Source organism: Malaclemys terrapin, chromosome 15, assembly GCF_027887155.1.
Source record: "Malaclemys terrapin pileata isolate rMalTer1 chromosome 15, rMalTer1.hap1, whole genome shotgun sequence".
NCBI lineage: Eukaryota > Metazoa > Chordata > Testudines > Emydidae > Malaclemys > Malaclemys terrapin.
In genome coordinates this window covers 27,373,506-27,397,997 of record NC_071519.1, presented here as the reverse complement: position 1 = coordinate 27,397,997, position 24,492 = coordinate 27,373,506, and the positions used below count along the sequence as shown (strand labels likewise).

Genomic DNA, 24,492 nt, shown 5'->3' with positions numbered 1-24,492 from the left:
GCTCAAGAGCTTGTCTCTTTCACCTTCACAAGTTGGTCCAATAAAGTTATGACCTCACCCACCTGGTCTCTCTAACAATCTGGGACCAACAAGGCTACAACACTGCAAACGATACTCCCTTATGATAAATTAGAAAGCAATAAGGGGTTGATAATAACGAGAGAGAAATCCATATAGTATGTCAGCGGTAACATTGAATACTAATGTCTCTTTTTCTATTGATCATCACCATACTTACTATCTGTCTGTTGATCATTGCCATACATAGATAGGTAGACAGACAGACACATTATCTCACTTATCATTATGGCATATGACTGCCTAATAATAATAATCCAAAGAGTAATAAGAGAATAGTAATAAGTCATAAAATCACATAACAGGATTAGAAGGGAATCTAAATTAATATAACTACCACCACCTGAATGGCGTCTGGGTCTATGAAATTCTCTGGGAGATTTTATGTCTCAGCCCATGGTCCTATGCCTGATTTCCCTTAATCTCTTTCAGTTCTCTCCCCTCTCTGATTCCACCTCCTCCCCTCCGTTCATCTCTTATTCTTACAAGTTTTGCAAGTAGAAAATTCGAGGGGAAGCACAGATGAGGAGCTGTGTTGGGAACTGTGGGAGAGAAACCCACAATGCTGTGCGATTGCGATGGGACGGGGAATGCTGTGGGTGTGAACCGGAAAAAGGACAGTTAGTATGGGTGCTGAGAGGGCCCCATTCTGATCTCTCAGGTGTGTGAATTGGGAGCACTTCCTCTGAAGTCAGGGTTAAGTGACAGCAGAAATGTCAGGCCAGATCCTCACTTGGTGTAAAATGGCCCATATGCTTCGGTGCAGCTCTGCTGATTTACAGCAGCAGACGATCTGGCCCATAGTTGAAAACAGTTCGGCCCCGAATAACGCGAGTAGCCTTGTAACAGCCTCTCCTCTACCTTCCCTCTCCTAGCTACAGCTGTCCAGTGCCCAGAATTCAGCCACTACTCAGTTTGCACCAACAGCTGCCCAGCCACGTGTTCGGATCTAGCAGCCCCGCTGGCCTGCAGCTCCCCTTGCACCGAGGGCTGTGAATGCAACGAAGGCCACGTCCTGAGCACGGACCAGTGCGTCCCCATCCACAAGTGCGGCTGCGATGTCGACGGCAGGTACTATGCCGTAGGGGAGTCTTTCTGGGCCGCCGCAGACTGCACGGTGCAGTGTCGGTGTGAGGACGGTGCAGAGATCAGCTGCTTGAATGCCAGCTGCCGGGAAGGAGAGGTGTGCGCGGTAGAGAACGGCTACCGGGGCTGTTACCCCAAGCGAGAGAGCTTGTGCTTGGTGAGCCAGAACCAGGTGCTGCAGTCCTTCGATGGGGTGGCGTTCATGTTCCCCCCGGAGCATTCCTACACCCTGCTCAAAACCTGCTCGGAGAGACCGCACTTCCTGGAGGTTGACATCAGCAAAAAGAAACCCGAATCCGGGCCTAACTGGCTCCGACCCCTGAGGATCCAGGTAGCTGGCCAGGAGGTCAAAGTTGGAGGTTCCAGTGCATCTGAAATCAAGGTAAGAATCCTATCAAGGAACAGTCTTCAATTGGGGGAAGGGAGTGAGGAGTCTCTCTCTGCTGCCCACAGAGAGTGAGAGCATATTGTGCTTCCATGGCACGTTGCAGCTGAGAATCGCCGAACTCTTTACACATGTGTCTCTTGTGATTTGTCACCACCTCCACTGCGGGGGGTAACCATGAGTGCTGCGGTGCCCCCATCCCCTGGAGGTTTGGTAGCATGCCGGACGTACCAGAGACAACCTCTGTAGGCGTTCCAAGCACAAGGCCCTTTAGGCTGTAGCCATTGGTTAGGTGCCCACACAAACTCCCAGGGTCTGAGGAATACCAAAGGGCTGCTTTGATGGGGCCACTAGAAATAAATGTTGTCATTACCCTAGGCAGAATGGCTTGACGATACAAGCGGTGAACCCACTGTTCCTCTCCCTAAGAGAGAGATAGTAATTATTCCCATTTTACAGAGGGGTAAACTGAGGCAGAGTGGCCCAGCTGAGATTAGAGTCCAGCAGCCCCGACTCTTCTCACTAGACAACACTGCCAACTCCAAAACATGCTGGTGGACATTTAGGTTGGGATTTTGAAAGAAGTTGCCCCCAAATCCCATCCTTAACCTTTGTCATCTCCAAAGACCCTGAGGGTTCTGTCTATGCTGCAAGAAAACTCCGTGGCTGGACTGTATCAGCTCACTCAGGCTGTGCGGCTATAAAATTGCCGTGTAGATGTTTGGGCTCAAGATGGAGCCCAGGCTCTGAGACCTCAGGAGTGGGGAGGGTTCTAGAGCCCAGGTTCTAGCCCAACCTTGAACATCTACACTGTAATTCTACAGCCCCTCAGCCTGAATCCCAGTCAGCTGATGCAGGCCAGCTGTGGGTGTATTATTTGCATCTGATGGTTTTCTCCTTCTAACTGAGAGAGGTGAAGCAGGGTGGGGGTGGAGGGGATAGAGGCTGAGCAAAGAAAACAGACATCCTGGAATGAGACAGCGCATGGAAGATGAAGGATTTAATTTGTAGCAGATCCAGACGCTGCTTGGGAAAGCTGGTGCTGGGAGTGACTGGCCCATGGAGACTCTGAACGGGGGCCAAGACAAAAGGGATGTAGGTGGAAATCAATGTACAATGCCTGCATGGCAAGTCTGTGGGTTTTATTAAAATACCATTTCCTGCAGAGCCCGGGGTTACAGAGTAAACAAAGCAGCTATTGAAAACAAGGAGCCTTCTTACTGACCGGTTTTGCTCCCTGTGAGGCTTTGAGGTTTTGCATGCTTTATTGTCACCAGTGAGCTTTCGCTCGTCTTAGCCCTGCTGACCCAGGACAGCCGCAGGAGAGAAGCGAGGATGCTCTTCTGGCTCGTGCATCGTGAACTAAAGTCCCTGTTACAATTCTCCGCTACGCTCTGCTGGCTGAATGTTTGTTAGCGGTGAAGGATGATGCAAGACACCGCAAGAGCCCAGCTTGATTGGTCAAATCCCCGCTTGAGTCTGTATTGCTGGCGGTTAGATAAATCTCTGATTTCTAGAGTGAGCAACTTGGATCAGGGCACACAGACAGAAAAAAATCTAAAATCCACTACAGTGTTACTTACAAATAGTCCTCGCAACCTTGTTTTAAGCCAGAGCTGCTTACAAATGAATGTGCCCTAGGCATATGGGGTGTCAAGCTGACAGCGATCCTTATTTATTCAGACCCAAATTAGTCAGTTTTACCAGCCACCAGTGCCAGCATGGAAAGGGTGTCACTGTCATACATGAAGCTATGTGATACTCTTCTGCCATGCTTGCAGTTACACAGCTTTACCACTGCTTCGCAACATACTGGGTAGTGTGCACGTGCACTACTGCCCTCTACTGGTGGCAATCAGAACTGCTGAGCTGTGTCTCATAGGCTCCATCCTGCTAATGGGGATTCTCCTGTAGCTTAAGTGTAAGAGACCTGTGCTCTTTCTTGAAGGAGAATTTTGGTTCTATCTCCGATTATTTATGTGTATTGTGGGAGCACATAGGAGCCTCAGCCATGGACCAGGACCCCATTGTGCTAGGCACTGTACAAACACGGAACAAAAAGACAGTTGCTATCCCCAAAGAGTTTATAATCCAGATGTCGCTATGACGTTCCAGATGAGCTCTGTGTCCAGTGTAATGGCAGCCGTGTGGTTCCTAGATGACCCCGGGCTTGTTATAAAACAGTCGCAACTCCTTTCAACCTGCTCAACTTACAATGGGCCCTCCCTTACCTTCCTGTTTCTTCCGCTAACTCTTCCATTCTGATCTCATGAGGGCGATGGAAAATGTAGCATAGATCAGTGATTCTCACACTGTGATATTTGTCCTGCTGGTGGCACGTGGGCTGTTTTCAGGCAGCATGCAGGCTTGGTTTGAAATACAGAATCAGAATGAGAATCCATTATAGACTCATAGGACTGGAAGGGACCTCGAGAGGTCATCTAGTCCTGTCCCCTGCACCCATGGCAGGACTCAGTCTTACCTAGGCCATCCCCGACAGGTGGTTGTCTAACCTGCTCTTAAAATAACTTAGCACCAGTTTAAATCTTAGTTGTCCACGCTGTATTTGACACAGATGACGATGTGATGCAGAGCGATAGCACTGTCTGCTGCTAGCTGCAGGAGTAGGACACAAGGCGCTCTACTTTCAGTGGTCACCTCCATAGCGGCGAGCATTTCACATCCACCACATGCTTTCATTTGCAGGTGAATGGTTATGAAGTGGAGCTGCCATTTTTCCTCCCCTCCGGCCAGTTGGAAATTTACCGGAGCAAAAATGGCACGGTGATTGAGTCTGAAGGGCTTGTGAGTATCCAGTACTCCAACCTGGGCATGCTGCAGATACGCCTCTCGACCGTCTACTTCAACTGCACTGCCGGACTGTGCGGCTTCTTTAACGGGAACAGCAGCGATGAGTTCTGCTTCCCCAACGGCAAGTGCACAGACAACCTGGTGGTTTTCCTGCAGAGCTGGACCACCTTCGACGAGATCTGCAACGGGGAGTGCGGGGACCTGCTCAAGGCCTGCAACAATGACTCAGAGCTGCTCAAATACTACCGGAGCCGCTCCAAGTGCGGGATCATCAACGACCCCACCAACAGCTCCTTCCTGGACTGCCACGGCGTGGTCAATGCGTCGGCCTACTACAGAACGTGCCTCTTCCGCCTGTGCCAGAGCAGGGGCAATCAGTCGGAGCTCTGCGACTCAGTGGCTCGTTACGCTAGCGCCTGTAAGAACGCGGAGGTGGAGGTCGGCCAGTGGAGGAGCTTCAACTTTTGCCGTAAGTTGGGGAAAAGTCTTTGATTGACTTTGGGTGGGGTGAACTACTACTTCTTCAGAGGACAAGTATGTTCATTTTTTCCCCCTCCTCCCTTTCCATCCTTCCTTCCCTTCCACCCCCAGACCCTTCCCCTCAAAGCTGCACCTTCAGCCTGCGCATCTAAGGACTATCGACTAAAACGTTTGAGTGGTCCCATGTGCTATGCAGGAGGTCAGACTAGATGATCTTATGGCCTTAAAATCAAGGAATCTATTCAACATTTTTGGAGGGGGGAAAATGGCTTTTTGACCAAACCAAACATTCTCATGGAAAATTGTGAGCTTTTTTGGTCAGGAACCGTCTTTTGTTCTGCGTTTATACATGCCTTGCACAGTGGGGTCCTGGTGTAGGACTAGAATAAATAATACTAATTCATAATTAATCGTATCTATTATTTTCCTCTATTTAGGTTTTTGTAAGGTTGCCCATCACTGTGGTGTCTGGGTGCAACATAGATTCATAGGGTAAAAACCTGGCCCTGTTGAGTTCAATGGAGCCAGAATTTCACCTATACATTTTAAGTTCAGAAGGGAACATTGCGATCATCTTATTTGATATCCTGCAGAGCACAGGCCAGAGAATTTCACTCTGTAATCCCTGCATCTAGCCTAGTATGACCTCACTGAACAGAACTTGATGCTCTGATTCACAAAAATCTCTGTAAATGAAGGATTGGTGGTGAGTTTTTGCTATTTCGCCAGCTTCAGTCAATGCAGGTTGTTTGTAACAATGATGCAAGAAGAAGTAGTCTCTTACCTAGCTATTTTAAGCCATGCGTTGGGGTCAACAAAAAGGAAATAGTAGGAGAGTTTCTTAACTTGTTTACCAGGTCCTTATTCAGATGAACACCTGTTTCAGCCCCAGTAGCATTGTAGCAAAGTACAGTCTTGTGTTGCAGAAAGAAAACATTTGTACTTGTCGGGAAGAACTGGCAAGTAAATGGGCAACTTGTACAAATTAAGAAGGTAATCTTGTCTGGGCACAAAGACACAAAGCTTCTGCTTTTTGTGCTCAGGCTATTTTTTTAAGCACTTCCTTTCCCTTGCAGAAAGAGGTCTCCCAATTAAGTAATTTCATGATGGCATTTCAGGAACATCAGGAGTTGTATTACACTGTGTCTGAGTGTTCCAGAATTGCAGATGGATTCTAACAATAGTGTAAGCCATCATCAGAGAGTAATTTGAATAAGTCATGTTTTTTTGCTGTCGCTGTCAGCTTGCCATCGATGTTGTAACATTCATAATTCAAAAGCACATGTAAAAAATCCCACACCACAGAATACATAATAGGCAATGAACCAGCCTTCATCTCTCAAACTGAGGGCTTATGGGAGTCTGTGGAAGGGAGAGGGAAGGAGAGACCCTGTGGTCTAGTGGACAGAGCCCTCAGAGTCAGGAGACCTGAGCTTCTATTCCTGGCTCTGACACTGACCTGCTTTGTGACCTTGGACAAGTCACTTTCTCACCCCGTGCCTCAGTTTCCCCTCCTACCTTTGTCCGGCTTGCCTGTTTAGACTGTAAATTATTCAAGCCAGGGACCATCCTGTATTGATACTGTAATGCAAATATCAAAGGGGTAGCCGTGTTAGTCTGGATCTGTAAAAGCAGCAAAGAGTCCCGTGGCACCTTATAGACTAACAGACATATAGGAGCATGAGCTTTCGTCCTGAAGTTTTTTTGCTGCAGGATGGCTACCTTTTGCAGCAAAAAAACTTCAGGACCAGACTTCAAAGAGAAACTGCTGAGCTTCAGTTCATCTGCAAATTTGACACCATCAGCTCAGGATTAAACAAAGACTGTGAATGGCTAGCCAACTACAAAAACAGTTTCTCTTCCCTTGGTGTTCATACCTCAACTGCTAGAAGAGGGCCTCATCCTCCCTGATTGAACTAACTTCGGTATCTCTAGCCTGACTCACTCTTGCTTGCATATTTATACCTGCCTCTGGAAATTTCCACTACATGCATCCGAAGAAGTGGCTATTCATCCACGAAAGCTCATGGTCCTATATGTCTGTCAGTCTATAAGGTGCCTCAGGACTCTTTGCTGCTTGTAATGCAAATATTAGTGATGATGATAGGAGAGAAGCAGGATGTGGACAATGAATCCAGAAAAGTCGACCATCATCTGCAGTTTAGAATGGACTGTCGGCGAGCTGATGTTTCTGCACAATTAATACAATAATAACATAAGAATCTTATGCTGTTATATAGCACATTTCATCAGTAGATCTCCTAGCTCTACAGATTGCAAAGGAGGGCCAAATCAAAAGACGGATGGGCAAACTGAGGCACAGAGAGGGAAAGTGACTTAGCCAAGGTCAGTGGCAGAGTTGGGAATAGAACCCAGGACTCCTGAGTCCCAGTCTAGTGCTCTATCCACTGCCTCCCAATAGAACATAATGGTCTCGTCATGCTGTTGAGGACACGTCACAGATAGTCCGTGGTGATCAGTGATACGGAGCCCTGATATGACTCTGCAAATGTGCAGTTGTTACAGGTTTGCTCAGCAACCGTGCACATTTGCAGAGTCATATCAGTGATCTGTAGCAATAACAACCACAGACTATCTGTGACAAGTAGCGCCTGTTCCCTGGCACAAAGAACTTGCAGAGTAAGGGACTGTAATCCAGCAAGGTGCTGAGCCCAGTGGGGCTTGAGAATGCTCAGCATCTCCCAGGATGTGGTCCTGAGATCCAGGAGATGAGACATGGAAGAATAAATAAACGGGAAGGTGCAGAGAAGAAGGTGGGAAGGATTCCTAAAGGAGGAGGAGAGATGGAGCAGATACTCAGAGGGGAGGTTGATCCAGGTGTAGGGGGATCCACTGGTCAAGGGTATGAAGCTGAGAGCGGGTGAAAGAGATGAAGGGAGCAGTAAGGCAAGAGAACCAGGAGATGCAGAGGAAACAGGCGCCTAGAGGTGGAGGCCTGGGGCTAGGAATTCTTGAAGGCAAGAGCAAAGAGCCCGAGTGCCATGTGCTGGTGTGTATGTGGCAGCAGGGAGGGGACAGGAAGGGATTCATGGAGGAGGGCAATGCTGGCGGGAGGAAGGTGAGTCTCAGACACAGTTGGGTCTGTGAGCTGAAGGCAAAAGAAAGGAGTTCGGGTGTGATTCACACGGTGAACTAGGTCAGCGTCTCTGATGGAGGCAAGTGTTTCAGACAGATGGGGCAGTCGAAGGGAAAAGGACAAGGACAAGACCAGAGAGATGGAGGGGGAGAAGCTATGAGGGAGGTCAGGGGGAGAAAATCCACAGAGATTATCAAAAGAGCAAGAGGGCCAGACTGAATTGGATCCTGAGACGAGACGGAGAGGAAACCTCTGCAGGAGGGAGAAGGGTACGAACAGAAAACCAGATACAGTGGCAGGATGGGGAGGGAGAAATCAGAGGAAATGGGAGGTGTGTACGGTTGTTTTCTTTTACAGTAGCTTGTGTGGCAATACCCAATACCACAACTTGCTCTTTGTCTCGCTGATCCTACATCCTCCTTCTCTCTGACCTGAATCTCCATCGCCGGTGACGGTGGAGCCTTTCTCCCCAATAAGCCATTGATGTTGTGTGTGTTTCATTGCCTCCAGCTCTCCAGTGCCCTGAAAATAGCCACTTCGAGGAGTGCATGACCTGCACCGAGACCTGCGAAACCCTGGTCATCGGCCCCGTCTGCGTGGACACCTGCATGGAGGGCTGTCAGTGCGACGAGGGCTTTGCCTTCCAAGGGTCCCAGTGTGTCCCCAGGAGCGAGTGTGGCTGTAATTTTGAGGGGCATCAGCTCTTCACCAATCAGACCTTCTGGATGGACATCGACTGCCAGTTCTTCTGCTACTGCAATGGGTCTGACAACAGCGTGCACTGCGAGAACATCTCCTGCAAGGACGACGAGTACTGCCTGGAGGAGAACGGCCTCTACTACTGCCAGCCCCGCACAGATGCCTCCTGCATCGTCTCTGGCTATGGCCATTACTTGACCTTTGATGGATTCTCGTTTGACTTCCAGAGCAGCTGCCCACTGGTCCTTTGCACAACGATCTCCAGGCAGCGGGTGGAGAGGTCGGATACTTTCCCCAGATTCACCGTCACGGCCAAGAACGAGGACCGGGACCCGTCCCTGGCCTTGTGGGTGAAGCAAGTTGAGGTGGACGTCTTCAATTATAACATAGTCATCCACCGGGCCTACAAATACACGGTGCTGGTGAGTTGGCTGGTCACAACATGACCCAGAGGGTAGAGGGGTGGAGGGAGTGGCCGCAGCCTGGGGTTGTGGGACTCAGTTGAGCACAGTACACACTGCCAGCTAATCGGGGACAGGGCAGGAGTTGATGCTATTGGAAAGTGGTGAAGTTTTGGTAGATCCTGACCCATGGTCTTGTGCACCCTTGTCTGCTGTAGCTCGAGTCCTGAATACATTCTGTCTCCAGAATGCCTTATGGTTCCTATCTGAGCATTTTCTGCTGCTCCACGTCTCTCATTTCATAAAGCTGCCTGACTTGACTTTCTTAAGGGGCCTTCTGTTTTCCCCTGTGCTGCCTCCATCATTTTATAGAGATCGACAGTGACATTTGCTTTCTGGAAGGATAAAGCCACAGCAAGCTGCATTAGAGGGTCCAAGCCTGCCTGTGCATATGAAACTCTTGTGGGAACTCCGCAGGGGAGCTGCATGAGGAGGACTTGCAGGATAACTGGGTAACCATATCAAGGCAGGAAAGGGATTGGATTTCTGAGTTCTCTTAGGAGCTGCAAGCAAAGTGGGTGAGGTTCTAACTGACTTCCAAGGTCTGATTGTTTTTGGAGCAGAACCTGGCAGCTGGTATCTAAACAAGTTCCGTCGTGGTGTTAGAGGTGGTACCTTTAAGGGCTGAACGTCCCAGATAGTGAGTCTGGGTGGGTGTTATGGAGCTCTTGTTATGCATAGCTACCTGGAACTGGACTCTGATAAAACAGAGCTTTTGCAAAGAGCAGAAGCACTGAGTGATCACTGAACACCGCGTAGGGCATGATGCAGCCTCCTTGGGCAGCATGGAGCGCTTCTTAGCAGGAGGAAGTTCCCTGTGATGAGCTGATATTCCACTGGCGCTTGTCTGGCTGTCCATGCTGTCAGTTCCCGGAGGCGCACTGTTGGGGGCTGTGAGGCAAAAGTCTGTGGAATCTGGAACCTGGTGTCCCAATAGAACCTATTTCCAGGAAGAGCCAAAGCAAAATACTGAGTCCAAACATGCCCAGGCTTTGGGGAAGTTCAGATTGAGATCCAAATCTGGGTCAGAACTTCACAGCTCTGGGCCCATTTCTAATTATTGTCACTTTGGGGGCCTCTCTGCCAAGTGGTAGCAGATGTCTGGGACCTGCAGATCGGTTTCTTGTGAGAGAAGAAATCAGTGATGTAGATTCTGGGTATTTTCTTAAGACATGTCTATGAAGACGTACCTGAGATAGTTTTAATATGGCTACATTGGGTACCAGCACAGTGAAGTCGCAGCAGCAACTGCTTCAGCGTGAGCTAGCTACCCGAGTAATAACCTAGGGTCCCAGGTAGGCTTGTACTACTGCGGTTTCACTGCTCAGGCACTCGAGGTAACTAGATTAAAGCTAGCTCAGGTACATCTACTCAAGCTGCAGTCACACCCTGCGATTGCAGTACAGACGTACCCATTGGGTAGCTTGTTTCTTTGCACTGTCTACACCAGTCCTGGAACAGAGGTGCTCACAAACAGCACACAGTATGGAAAAGAGAACCCCAATCTGGAAAAAGCTGGGAGCCAGATCTAGCCCTGCCCAATGCCGCATCCTCCAGTGCTTCATCCAGGCTGTTGTTGTTATAATTATTATGGTAATCATCACTTTTTTCTTCTAAGAGCTGCATCACAGTCATTGCTTGCACAACAGAGCATCTCCCATGAGGTGCATATCCTAAAACAAATGACATTCCTTGATCCTACCTTCAAGTCCTTGCAGATTAATAATTACCCATCCGCTTCTGTGTCCTTGCAGATTAACAATGAGCGTCTCTACCTGCCCTTGAAGCTGGGCCAAGGGAAGGTGAACATCTTTGCCTTTGGCTTCCACATCGTGGTGGAGACCGACTTTGGGCTGAAGGTGGTGTATGACTGGAAGACTTTCCTCTCCGTCACCGTCCCGCGAAGCCTCCAGAACAACACCTATGGCCTCTGCGGCCGCTACAACGGCAATCCTGGTGATGAACTGGAGACCTCCAGCGGGCTGGTGGCCTCCAACATCAATGACTTTGGCCAGAGCTGGGTGAAGCGGGACACCTTTTGCCAGGTGGGCTGTGGTGACAGGTGCCCCACTTGCAGTAAGGTGGAAGGGTTCTGGAAACCCCAGCAGCTGTGCAGCCTAATTCCCAGCAAAAGCAGCGTCTTCGCCAAGTGCCATAGCAAAGTCAACCCCGGCTTCTTCTACAAGAACTGCCTGTTTGATACCTGCATTGACGGGGGAGCTGTCCAAACCGCCTGCAGCTGGCTGCAGAATTACGCCAGCACCTGCCAAACCCAGGGAATAGCCATCACCGGCTGGAGGAACTTCACCTCGTGCTGTGAGCAGAACCTTTTCCTTCTACCTTGGCCCCTGTAAATTACTTGGATGATCGTCTGCTTTCGGACCAGGTCCTCAGCTGGTGTCGCTCCACCGACTTCAATAGAAATTGCAGCAAAGGGTCTGTCTTTGTGTGTGCAACACCTAAAGCTTCCCTCGCCAAAGAGAGGGGGACAATTTGGGGAGAAAATGGCAATACAGTGTAGAGGGAGCTAGATTCAAATCCAGTCCAGTGGCTGTCACTGGTGCCATCTGATGGCTGTTCTGGGTGACTGGCATGAGATGAATTTAGTGGCCTTGGCCCAGTTCCTAGTGGGCAAGTGTCTGCACCACAAAACCACCGCTGCTACTGGTGCTAACTGGCCACCTGGCTGGCCACCTTGGCGACAGGCGCTGGGTGGGCTATGGAGACTGAGCTAGTTCTCAGTGGTCCCTGCAGAGCAGTGCCCTTACCCGTGCATAATTAGAGGAACTCAGTCTCCCAGACTGTCAGCCTGGCATTTTCCACTAGCACCCCAAGTCTGGTGACCAGACGAGGGAATCAGAGTTCAGATCCCAGCCAAGCAGCATAGGTAATCTCCGTAGCAGCTACATGGAGCTGCACTGCATAGTTCTGAGAAGCAGCAGCATCATAGACACCTCTATGGTGGGATAAGCCTCGTGAGACAGTGTTACGCAGTGGATAGAGCACAGAACTGGGAGCCAGGACACCTGAGTTCTGTTTCCAGCTCTGTCACTGATCTGCTGTGGGACCTTGGGCAGGTCATTGAACCTCCTTGTGTAGAACAGGAACGAGGGTGGCCTAGTGTTGTGGAATGTTCTGAGATGCCTGGCCGGAAAGCACTATGCAAACGTTATTGTTCTTGATGAGTATGATTGCCATGATGTCTGGCTTTCGTGCGGGGAAGGTGGTGAATATGGGAGCAAGGAATCCTTGACACTCCGGGGATTCCTAAGGAGAAGAACCAAGGTTAGGCCCCATAATAATGACAAAACCAAAAATAATGGATTAAAAATGATACCGCTGATAAGAGACAGGGAAGAAAAATAGCTCAACAGATAACTCCGCATGAAAGAGATGTGTACCAGAGTCACGGGACATTATCGCTCGTGTCAACAGATTCATAAAGGAAATGGAGCTGCAGGAGGATGAATTATGGGGCAGCCACTAAATCTGAAGGTTTCCTAAGCACTTAGCAGGAAACCAGTTTGTCTCCGGGTATTTCTCCAGGCTTGTTCAAAAACCCTGGGCCTGGGCGGTGTAATGGTCAGGAGGACTATTGTTTGTATTGTATGCAAATCTACTCCAGTGCTAGGATTGGTGGCATGCCGTGGTTGATGCTAAGAGGTTTCTAGCTTGGTCTCCCCAATCTGGATGAGAACAGAGTTTTTATTTCCCTGAGAACTGAGTTAGCCATGTGGTGCTACAATCCACCTCTCATTGAATTAAGCCCTGTCTACACTGCAAATACAAGCACGAGAAGTAATACCAAATCCAGTTTCAAACAGAGGCCCCACTTCTGCAATCCAGCGCTTGCAGAGCCCCAGTGAAGCCCTTGGGTTTGATACAAAAGCATCTGCCTGCGTGAATCCAATTGCAGCATTGGGGCCATGATTCCAACACGCACTGCACACTAGAACTTCACTGTGTTTTGCAAAAAAGCTAAAGCCCGGGTTAAACAAAGACTTTAAAGCAGACATCTCCTGGGTAAGGTCCAGTCGGCACTACAGATCCGAGCCATGATTGCAAATGGGTTAGCAGGCAAGTGAGTTGTAACTGGATTCCCCAACGTGACTGATTTGTAGACAGGCTGTTGGTTTGCGTTTCTCCCCGCTCAGCAGAGGAGCCGTGCGAGAGCCCAGGCACGGGCCGGCTCCCAAGCCAGCTGAAAGCACAACACATCTTTCAACCGTGTTCTGTGTGGGCGTGCGCTGTGCCAGCAGTCTGTTGTGTGATCACCACATTACAAAGCCTGCAGATGGGCCTTGTAGCGTGGTTTAACAACAGGGATCTCACACACTTCAAGGGGAACTGCAGGGGCTCAGCTCCATTTGGAAACCAGTCCCCCCAGGCTAGAACTGTCTAACCGGCTAAGCACAGCGATTCCAATGTATTGTGGACAGAGCTTGAGAGCCTGTCCATGTTATAAAGACAGCTGTCAGAGAACCCGTTTACAATACGGTTGCACCCCAACAAAATCAGAGCATGGCTTTAGTGGCAAAGGAACCTGGCTGAGTTTTAATGTCGTCTCTGGACCCTGCTAAAATCTTGGCTAGTCAAGTGCTTCAGCACAGCCTGGGGGTGTGTTTAGGTTCTCCTCTGCCCTGCCCAATGGATCTATGCAGTAAGTATGGCTTGGGACTCAGAAGATGGGGGTTCAATTCCTGGCTCTGCCTCAGACTCTCTGTGTGACCCTGGGCACATCTCTTATTCTCTGTGTGCCTCAGTTTCACCAGTGTAAAAAGGGGATGACACTGTTCTCAGGAGTGCTGTGAGGATAAATACATTAATGATTGTGAGGTGCTCAGATACCATCCCAAGGGAGGGGGTGGTAAGTGCCTGTATACATAGGTGATGCTTTTATTGCACCAGGGGCACAAGTGTGTTGTAGCTGGCTCCCTCTATACAGCTGTACTTGTAATGTAGAAGTAGCACACTGGCACAGTGTGTCATGTTCCCCTCTCTAGTGGTTGGGCCAATTGATAACAGCCTACTACTGCTGCTTGCTAATGGAGCTACTCCTTTAGCTCAAGTGGTAGAAGATCTATGCTGAAAGTCCTCGGTTTAAACCCTGTAGACAACCCATAAAGAGCATAACTGAATAGTCAGGAGCCACATAGTTTAAAGCACCTTGCACCTCGTAGCAAATCCAGGGAGGGGAAGGGTTAACTCCAAAGTTCAAAAGAGAACAGCTATTCTTCATTTGTTAAATAAGAATTTGATTAGTTATATAGGAGGGGAAGATTATGTGTTTGTTCTAATGATGCTGCCTGCTATTGTCAATAAGATTACAATGCATTGTTCAATTAAACTCCCTCATAAATGGAACTGCAAACCTCTGCGGCAGACAGACCATCCGGCAAATCAGACAAAAAGTAATTTTCATCACTAACAAGATTTAAAATTAAATTTGGTTTATTCTTCTTTCTAGTCGCAAAGTCATGACTTAAAACGTAATGATCCCAAGTCAGAGGGACTTGCTCCTGGGGGCTGGAGCTAGGTACCGCGTGAGCCTGGGCTGGCTTCCATTCTATATCGGTGAACTGAACAGAGCAGAAGGGGTGATGCATAGCTGGGAACGCTAGAGGGAGCTGAGGGAATAGGTGAAGGGAGAGAAGTAGTGTAGTCTAGTGATAAGGTGCTGGACTGGCCCTCAGGAGCTCTGGGTTCTAGTCCAGGTTCTGGACTGTTGTGTGAGTTTGGGATAGTCACCTTGCCTCTCTGGCCATCTGTTTCCCCTCCTCTTCTTCTGTCTTATATTTTAAGATTGTAAGGCCTTCAGGGCAGGGACTGATTCATAGCGTATGTATCGTGCTTTGCCCAATGGAGCCCTGATCTTGGTGGTGGCTTCTGGGCACCACTAGAGTCCAGAGAAGCATAGAGGAGGAGGAGAAGGTGGTACATTAAGTGAGGGTGCCTTGCTGGCTGCTGGCTTGCTTGGCTGAGAATACAGTGGTGTAGTAGTTCTGCTAACGGTCTTCAGTCATAGCCAGCAACAACCTTATGCATCTTTCTTGGGCAAAGACCACTGGCCATTCAAGATGGATTCTGTGCTGTGCACAGATGGGGGCTAAGGATGGGAGGCCAACCATACCTATTCTGAGATTTGAACTTGGTCCTCTAGAGGTGAAAGACTAAGGCACAGGCTGACCACACCTCCCCAAACCCAAACCCATCAGTGAAGCCTTAGGGGATTTCGTGTTAAAATGGAAACGTTTTAAGTGGGGCTCACAATAACCCAGGACCATGCCGATCATCTTACATTAATGCAACAGCTTCCATCCCAAATGAACTAGCTAATCTAACCTTGGGATGATTTCGCCCACCAGTAAAATGCAGCCTTTTCTGGGGTGGACTATAAATTGCAGCTTAGCAGAGCAGAGCAGCACAGTCCCTTGGTTTTAGCAAGTGAGGATGAACCACTGTATCCAAACTCAATGCCTGAGGAATTTAGACAAAATTGGCTCTGGGCACTGGGGTACCAGTCACTGATATTCTAAAAAATACCAAGATGACTAGCTGTCTGGGTACTCTTCCTTGCCTAGATTAACTTCCTCCTCTGTGCCTCAATTTACCCAGCAGTAACTTTGGGATAAATGTGCCTTACCGGGTGGGATGAACCGTAATCACTGCCTGCAAGGTGCTTTGCAATCTTTGGATGTGCCCATTGGCCGACCTCTGAGTCTTGCTCCTCGTTAGCGCTTGGAGTTGGGAGGGCTGGATAGCTGAGGGAATCTGTGTATCAGCCTTTCACCTCTGCAAACCTGGACTGTAGCTTTTCCTCCCCGTCAAGGGGCATGCGAATACCTGCCATTTCACCCTATAGCTTAGTATTAACACTACGAGAGTTAAGCTTACTGGACTGTGCCATTGTGGGGTAGGGGTGGGGGTGGCTGTTAATTTACAGGTTGACTACTCATTTTCTCCTGCCTGCTAAGCCCTGTCCCTTGCATTCCAGCTGTCAGCTGTCCCCCCAACAGTCACTACGAGAGCTGTGTGACTGTGTGCCAGCCCCGCTGTGCTGCCATCCGGCTGAAAAGCGACTGTAACCATTACTGCGTGGAAGGGTGCCAGTGTGACCCTGGTTACGTCCTGAACGGCAAGAGCTGCATCCTTCCCCACAACTGCGGCTGCTACTTAGATGGCAAATATTATGAGGTAGGATCGTCCCCTTCTTCCCTCGTCTTCCACCTTCCCTCTTTTCTTTCCTCCTTTTTCTGTCCGGCCGGGTGTGTACTGAGTTGTTCTTTTCCTCCACTGATGTAGCTACATAAGGTTAGATGTGCTGCACTGGGGTAAAAAAAGTGAATTGTATCAGTGGGGCGTACCCCTGAGCAAATCACTTTTTACACTAGTGCCATGCATCCACACTGGGGGTTCATACCCACGCAGCTACTCTGTGCCCGTGCAGAAACAACCCACAGCCAGCTTTCCGTTTACCCTACACCTTGCCTCGTAACAATAGACGTGTGAACAGGCCGGTGCAGGCTTCAGGATGGGCTAGCAACCGTAGCGTACGCCAGCCAGAGATCCTGGGTATGGACGTTGCTTGCTAGCCTGTGTTAAAGCCTGTGCTACCTTGTTTCCACTATTATTGATACCAGTGCTAGCTAGGTTAAAGCCACAGTGTGGATGCAGTCACACCTTCACTTGTAGTGTAGATATGCCCCAAATCTCTTCTGAAAGTGGCCTAAGGCACTGAGGCTACCAGACCCTGTAGTTCTAATAAGTACCAAGATCTTAAATGACCAGATGTCTGGGTTCTCTTTTGAAAACATTACCCTCGGCCAGACCAATGTTCCCTCTAAATTTTCTTTGTTCTGTGTGGGCTGCAGACTCCACTGAGCACGCCATTTTTGTCCTTGGGCAAGCTCACACCTTTTTTTTTTTTTTTTGGTCTCACACTATATGGCATTGAAAAGTGTCAGGTGTTTGTAAAGTGACGTGTCAGTAATAGATATACACACGGTCACACGTGCACGCGTAGCAGTGGGTTGAGAACCTACCAACTCTCCAGAGTTTTGGAAAACAAAGTTAGAAAACCAGGAAAGCCAGAGCCATGCCTGTGTCCCCCATGAGACCTACACACACCTCCTCCCAGGAACCTTAGCCCTTGAGGGGGAACCCCCACCAGCCCCTCCCAGGAGCTCCTCCCACCCTGCTCCTTATACCCCCCGGTGGCTCGAGGCTTCTTTGGGGGAAGGGATTTTAGGGTCTTTCCCTCTCTGTCCCTCAGCCAGCCCTGCTCTCACCTCTGACCCCGGGGTCTCCAGGAGGGAGTTGCTGTTGCAGCCCAGAGCAGGCAGGAGTGCATGAACTGAGATGGTGGTACAGGTTCTCCCTCCCCCCGTTCCTCCCACTGGGCAGGGCTGTCAGGAGCTCGTTTCAGCCCTGTCAGCCTGCGAGCAGCAGGGATCGGCATCTCCACAGCTGGCTCCGTGAACCCTGGAATGGGACCGTGAAGAGCCTCTCCCCCCACCCACCTAAATGGTGCTTCTGCCCCTCCCCAGTCCACGCTCCTTACTCTTCCCTGCTGGCTCAAGGCTTCCTATAGCACCAAGAGTTGCTGCCCTGGATTCCCGCAGGAAGGCCTGGCAGACAAGCAGGACCCCTGCCGGGGTCTCCAAAGCCCCTGCCTCTTTCACTCTTCTCCTTACCTCTCCGCCCTGCTGGTCTCCGGTGCCAAGCAGAGCAGCTGCGGGTTATGGCAGGTTGAAGGCCTGTGTGCTGCCTGAGCTCTCGGCCACACGAGAGGTGCGGTAGCTACCAGATTGCTGTGTGGCTGCACCTGCGCGCAGTTAAAGGGACCGTCGGGTCTGATGCCATTTCACGCCACTCTGCAGAAGTAAAGGGAAGTCAGTGTAATTTCCACTCACTGCAAGACCCCTTTATGCTGCAATCATGGTGGAAAGGGGCCACAATGCGAATGAGAATCAGCCCCACTGTGCCTATAAGTCCTGCTTTCCCCTCCTTTGTTACTGGATAGGCGCCTTGTGTTTTTCCTATGTGTCCGCTGCTCTTAGCTAACAGCTTCTGGGAAGATGGCTGTATTGAATCTAAATGAGGGTGTCTTCAAGGAGGGCTCATCTATATTCTGCCAAGCAGCAAAAAAAACCAACAACAAAAATTGTAAACTTTGAGGTGCGCACAGTGCAGATTATGCAGTTTTTCTTCCCTGAGCTGCCTGTGGAATTGGATACTAAATGGTCCCTAAATAAGAACAAAACAGAAATGGAGAATGGAAACACTCTCCATTTGCTATGGTTTCTTCTGCCCCTTGTTGCCTTCTAATTGGACAGGCCTCCAATAAACTTTGGATGTAAAGATGGGAATTCTACTCTGCTCTCTGCTACTGGCTCTGTGGGACAGTGAAATCTTCCTGGAGGATAATTTGTGGGTCCATTTAACAGAGTTTCTCTCCTCTGTTAGCTGCACCGCTGTGAAGCAGGAATGCAGAGTATGTTTCCCTGCCGTTATCTGGAGACCGATACCAGCATAATTAATAACCTTAATGTATTTAGCCATATAGTTCGTCAGGTTATGTAATATTCATCAGCTTAATCCTTGTAATGGAACAACAAATTCTTAATAATGAGACTGAAACTTAGTCTAGCTCGCAGTAAAAATACAACACAATGAAACTTAAATTCGCCTAGCAGCATTTGCATGAATCAGTGGGGCTGACTTCTCCCTTCTGTACACCCATACAACGCCACTGGCTTCAGTGGATTTACTCCTAATTCACTCAGGTGTAAGTGAGAGGAGGGAATCAGGCTCCCCGAATCTCATAATGGATTTTACTGGGTTAAAACCATAAAGAGCAGAGGAAAGAGAAGAATCAAGAGGGAGGCGAGAGATGTGGAATGCAAAAGCTGAAGTGGAGAGATCGGAGAAGGCTGTTCTAGATTGCTGGAACTGCAGAGAAGGCTCTCGTGCCAATAGTCGAGGCTTTACTGTCGTTCGATAGCAGGATGAAACAGTTCATTGACCGAAAACCTTTGGTGTTCTCATTGTAGATGCAAAAAAAAAAACTTTTTTCTTCTGTGTTTGTGCAGCGCCTAGCACAAAGGAGTCGTGATTCTTGACTGGGCCTTCTAGACACTACAGTAATACAAATAACAATAATGAAGTGGTGGTATAAGTGCTCTTGAAAATTAATGCTGCCATGCCTAGCAGAACCTTTGTGGCATAGGCAGGGATTAGCTGCTGTCCTGCTACTAATCCACACTGCTTTTCAGTAGCTTATAACTCGTTGTTGTTGTTATTATTTTAGGCTTAAATTGGGCACAGAAGTTGGTTAGCATCTCTCAAAATGCTCGGACCCAAATACTGGGCACAGAAAGCCCTCAGATGAGGGATACACAGTACTCGGAGAGCTCAAATGTTGTGGGATTCCTTCCATTGATGTCAATAACTCTGTCTATCACCTCATTTCCACGATTCGGTATTTCTGCTGGAAATAATTTTCAGAAGTAAGAGTTTTGAGGGGCCCCCATTTACGTGGAACATGCATAACTTGGGGACTAAAATGAGGGACATTTGAGATGGGTGGACGTTAGCCCCAGAGTAATTTTTTTCCCCATTGAAAATGTCAGATCAGTAAGCTAGATGTGTATGTTGTTATTTGTATGCAGTGTTGTTGTAGCCGTGTCAGTCCCAGGGTATGAGAGAGACAAGATGGCTGAGTTAATATCTTTTATTGGACCACCTTCTGTTGATGAGATAGAGAAGCTTTCAAGCTAACACCGAGCTCTGTGTAAGCTTGAAAGCTTCTTTCTCTCACACCAAGAGAAGATGGTCCAATAAAAGATATTACCTCACCCACCTAGTTAGGGACTTATTTAGTAGTATAGAGAAGAAATGTTCAATGAGCTGAGGGAAGGGGGGCCAGGAGTCAGGACTCCTCAGTTCTATTCCTCACTGCCCCTAACTTACTGAGTTTGATGATCAGGGATCGACTGGCTCAGAGGTGTCAGATGAGTGTGTATATGCTGATCTGCGTGTCTAGATGGGGGTGGACTCAACTGTTCAAGGCCAGGTCTAGAAACTTCTAACAGCATAGTACTGTTGGTTAGGGGCATGATTCCCCCTGCCCCCTAAAATTTTTATACCAGCAAAAACCCTAGTGTAGACACCGCTAAACTGGTAACGCACATTGGTGCCTGCAGAAACTCCACTACCTCCACGAGAGGGATTCACACTATAACTGTACCAGTCGACATTATCTGCTGTAGACTAGAGTGTAGTTACAGAACCCACGTTTGAAAACGGGACTCTTCAGTCCTGGCTTTTCAAAAGTGTCACAATTCTGTCTCAATTCTTACCTTTCAAAATGCTTACTATCAGCCAATTTTGCATGCACTTTTTGCAAGCCTATCTACAATAGATTCCATCCTCTGCATGCATGGGTGATGGAATTTAGCCCAAGGCAACAGTCCACATATACAGATGATCATGCCCAAAAGTACGTGCGTGTGGGTGAAAATTGTGGGCTCCTGGGAGGAATCCACCCTTTGAAAATCTGTCTCTAGAGTAGATTTAACGTGTCTCTCGTTAAAGCAAAAAACACGGCACGTCTGTTGTGCTAACATAATCCCAATGCAGGATGCTTCTCGAACAGGCTGGCTTGTTTACTAGTTGTCTTCATCCATACTCCCGCGGGGGGGCTGTTTTTCTCCTTCGAAAACTGCGGTGCCTACATTCATATCAGAAGCAAAGCAAGCCCGTACGTCCAATTGTTCTATGAATCTGATACAGGGGCTGAAGTCAATTTGTGTTCTGTTGGAACAGTACGAAAAGTTGGTCAACGGGATATTTATAGCCCTGCGAGTTTGAGTGAAAGAGGGGAAGGTTGCTGTGGAAACGGCAACTTCAAATTTCCTCACTTTTGCAGCTTCCAAAGGTTTCAGTGCAGTTAGATTCTTTTTATCTGTTGGTCACCCTTCTGTCTATTGAATGTTGCTGCAGAGCGTCCAATTCTGCAGCTGGGCTTTTTCAAAGGGCTGGCTGATTTTATGATGATTAATCACTGTTTTGTGCTTCTGCAAAAGGCTAATTAAATTTCAGGCTTTAGGGCATAAACTGAACCTCCTAGGGCTCTGCAAAGACTCTTGGCCCTGTGTACAATACTGTGCTATTGGCATTATAGGGTTGTTGTTTTTTCACCTTGCTCTGAAGGCTCAGGTATTGGCCACATCTCGGGGTGGGATATTGGACTGGATAGATCAATGATCTGATCTGAGATTACCGCATTACTGCTAGCATGTACGTGCTACCACTGCCCTCTACTGGTTGAAGTGTTGCCAGTTCTATCCCACGGTTCAGATTTAGCTGAGCCTGAGCTGTCCAAATTGACATGCTGCCACTTAAACCTCCAGAGGCGATGGCAGCAGAGAGCTCCTCCAGCCAGAATTCAACTGCTCTGGGTCTGACAGTTGCATTGTTGACCTACAGTGCAATCTGTGGCCACATCTCAGCTCTGCTACAGACTTCCCGGGTGACCATGGGCAAGTCATTTATCTTTCCGGGCCTCAGCTGCCCAGGTGCAAAGTGGGGATAATAATCCTTTCTTCCTCCCACCCTTTGTAAGTCCTACCTGTTTAGACTGTCAGCTCTTCAGGGCATTGTCCCTTACTGTGTATATGTACAGCACCTAGCACAATCCTGCATCTTGGCAGGGGGTTAGACTAGATGACTCTGGCGGTCCCTTCTAACCCTATGGGTCTATGATTCTATAACGGGGCCCTGATCGCAGCTGGACCCTCTAGGCATTACCATAACACTACTGCGAATCAGGCCCATCTCCTTCCACAAAGTTTGGTCAGGACAGTGGGTGGGCAACTGTGCTGAGAGAGTCTACAATTTTACATGAGCTCAGAGGCTCTGGTGATGGGCTCCCGAGCTGAGCCTTACGATTGAGCATAGTAGATTTATTCCCCCCCTCCCCTGTAAAATGGCTTTTCCCCTCGCTTCATTCTTCAGCCCAAGCAGCTGTTCTGGAACAGTGACTGCACCCGGCGCTGCCGTTGCTTCCGTCGCAACCTCATCCAGTGTGACCCGCGGCAGTGCAAGTCAGACGAGGAGTGCGCCCTCCGCAACGGAGTCCGCGGCTGCTTCAGCACCAAGAACTCCTACTGCCTGGCGGCGGGCGGAGGGGTCTTCCGCACCTTTGACGGTGCCTTCCTCCACTTCCCGGCCAACTGCGCCTTCGTCCTCTCCACCATCTGCCAGAAGCTCCCCGACTTCTCCTTCCAGCTGATCATCAACTTCGACAAGTGGTCGTCGCCCAACCTCACCGTCATCTCCCCGGTGTATTTCTACATCAACGAGGAGCAGATTCTCATCAGTGACCGGAACACCATCAAGGTAAAGCGCCAGTCGTGGGTTTCCTCTGCTCTGCCCTGAAACTCTTAGGGGCCTAGCCACTCCCCAGGGCTGGGCTACAGCTCACTGGCACAGGGAGGAGTGAAAGTATCTGGCAGGGCTGGGTTGGGATTCTCCAAAGTGGAAAAGCCAATTGCCACCCCCTCCCCGCATTAGGAACATCCCCGTCACCCCCTGGCTACACTGTCTCTGTTAGGGTGTTGTACTCAGCCCATCACCATAGTATCTGAGCACCGGGTAACCAGCTGGCAACAGCAAAGGCTCTAGGGAAGTTCATGGTGCCTCTGGCTCATCTCCCTTTTTAGGTTCTAGGAAGCTCTGCTTGGGGGGGAGGGGAAGGCGGTGGCTGGGAATGTTGTTCTCCTTAGGGCAGAAGGAGAACAACGCTGGATCTGCCTCCTGTGAAGCTGTCGCGAGTGATGGGTTTGAACACGGAGTTTGGCTATGGTTACTGATTATTTGAACTGTGGGAGCCCCGCGGTCCCAGGATCCCACTGTGTGGGCTAGGGGCCAAACAGACAGATGGTCCCTGTCTCAAAGAGCTAACCATCTCTGTCGAGCTGAGCTGAGTGGGTATTGGTCCTGCTTAGTGGGTGTTGGTCCTGCTTTGAGCAGGGGCTTGGACTAGATGACCTCCTGAGGTCCCGTCCAACCCTAATATTCTATGATTCCCCATGTGACGGGCTGGCACAATCTAATGCAAATCCCAGGCACTTCTCCCTCCTAGAATGCTAGAAGAATCCAAAAGGGACAGGGAGTAGGCAGGATCCTGGCCTTGCCCTGCCTCCATTATGGGGCTGGCTGCTGGCAGAGAGGGAGAGGGGCAGCATGAAGGGATGTTCCCCATGCTGCCCACTGCAGGGACCTGTGTCTATCAGGTTCAGTCTGTCCCTTGGCACGGAGTGTTGAGAGGTGAGTGGTTTCAGCATTATCTCCTCCCCTTGAGTAGGTGAACGGCACCCAGGTGACCATCCCCTTTGTCACCGGGCTGGCGACCAAAATCTACAGCATGGAGGGCTTCCTGGTGATTGACACAAGCCCGGATATCCAGATCCTCTACAACGGCTTCAACATCATCAAAATCAGCATCAGCGAGCGGCTGCAGAACAAAGTGTGTGGCCTGTGCGGCAACTTCAACGGGGACCGGACCGATGATTACGTCACCCTGAGGGGGAAGCCAGTTGTCAGCAGCGTGGTGCTGGCCCAGAGCTGGAAAACCAATGGCATGCAGAAGAGGTGAGCCTGGAGCCTCGTGTGTAGCCGCGCCCGAGGTTCCTCTTGGAGTCAGTGAGTGTTCGGCCCTTGACACCAGTGGGAGCCCATGTTGTGTATCGGGAACCCATCCACAGCTTGCTGCAGGGAAACAAGCCCTGGAGGAAAAGCGCTGTAGTATTTAATAGGGAACAATAATCTGGAGTGGTGTGAACTCTGCCGTGGAATTTAATAGCGAACTCTATCTCCCTATAGAATCCCATAGGAGGGCTCAAATCACCTACAGAAATGAGATCATTTGCTCTTCATTTCTCTTGGTTTGTAGAGTAATTTCTAGAGAACCCTGCTGGTTTCACCCTCATTAGTGGTGTTCATTTGCCTTGCTATAGCACCAGACCCCATTGTGCAAGGTGCTGTACAAATATATGACAAAAAGACAATTCCTAAACCCTATAGGATCATTTACACTAAGGCCATATCACACCACTCTGGTTGTGCAAAGGGGCCTTAACATGGGGGTAAATTACATATATGCCCACTTTAGGTCTCCGTTACACTGCCAAAATGGGGGAAAGGAGCCTTGGTGTAAATAGAGCCAAGACTTATTGGCCCTTACCTACTTGGAAGACAGCTTTGAACATATGTCCTGGGCCCTATCCTGCACTCCTAGTGGTGCACTCTAGTCAGCACATCAACCTCTATACCTGGCCCAGAACACTACACTGAGTAGGTGTGGGTTATACGCTCCTCCTGGCTGGGGAAGC

At 49.3% G+C, this 24,492-nt stretch overlaps 1 protein-coding gene across 1 annotated transcript in view; it reads left to right on the top strand.

Moving 5' to 3' along the window:
- Positions 1 to 24,492, top strand: part of LOC128823166 (tubulin-specific chaperone cofactor E-like protein) — a 96,877-nt gene that overhangs the window by 58,125 nt on the left and 14,260 nt on the right. The window contains exons 16-22 of the mRNA XM_054005289.1: positions 954 to 1,546; positions 4,256 to 4,829; positions 8,448 to 9,058; positions 10,852 to 11,413; positions 16,092 to 16,291; positions 22,115 to 22,498; positions 23,466 to 23,752. Coding sequence (XP_053861264.1) covers positions 954 to 1,546; positions 4,256 to 4,829; positions 8,448 to 9,058; positions 10,852 to 11,413; positions 16,092 to 16,291; positions 22,115 to 22,498; positions 23,466 to 23,752 — 3,211 coding nt within the window. The remainder of the gene's footprint in view (positions 1 to 953; positions 1,547 to 4,255; positions 4,830 to 8,447; positions 9,059 to 10,851; positions 11,414 to 16,091; positions 16,292 to 22,114; positions 22,499 to 23,465; positions 23,753 to 24,492) is intronic.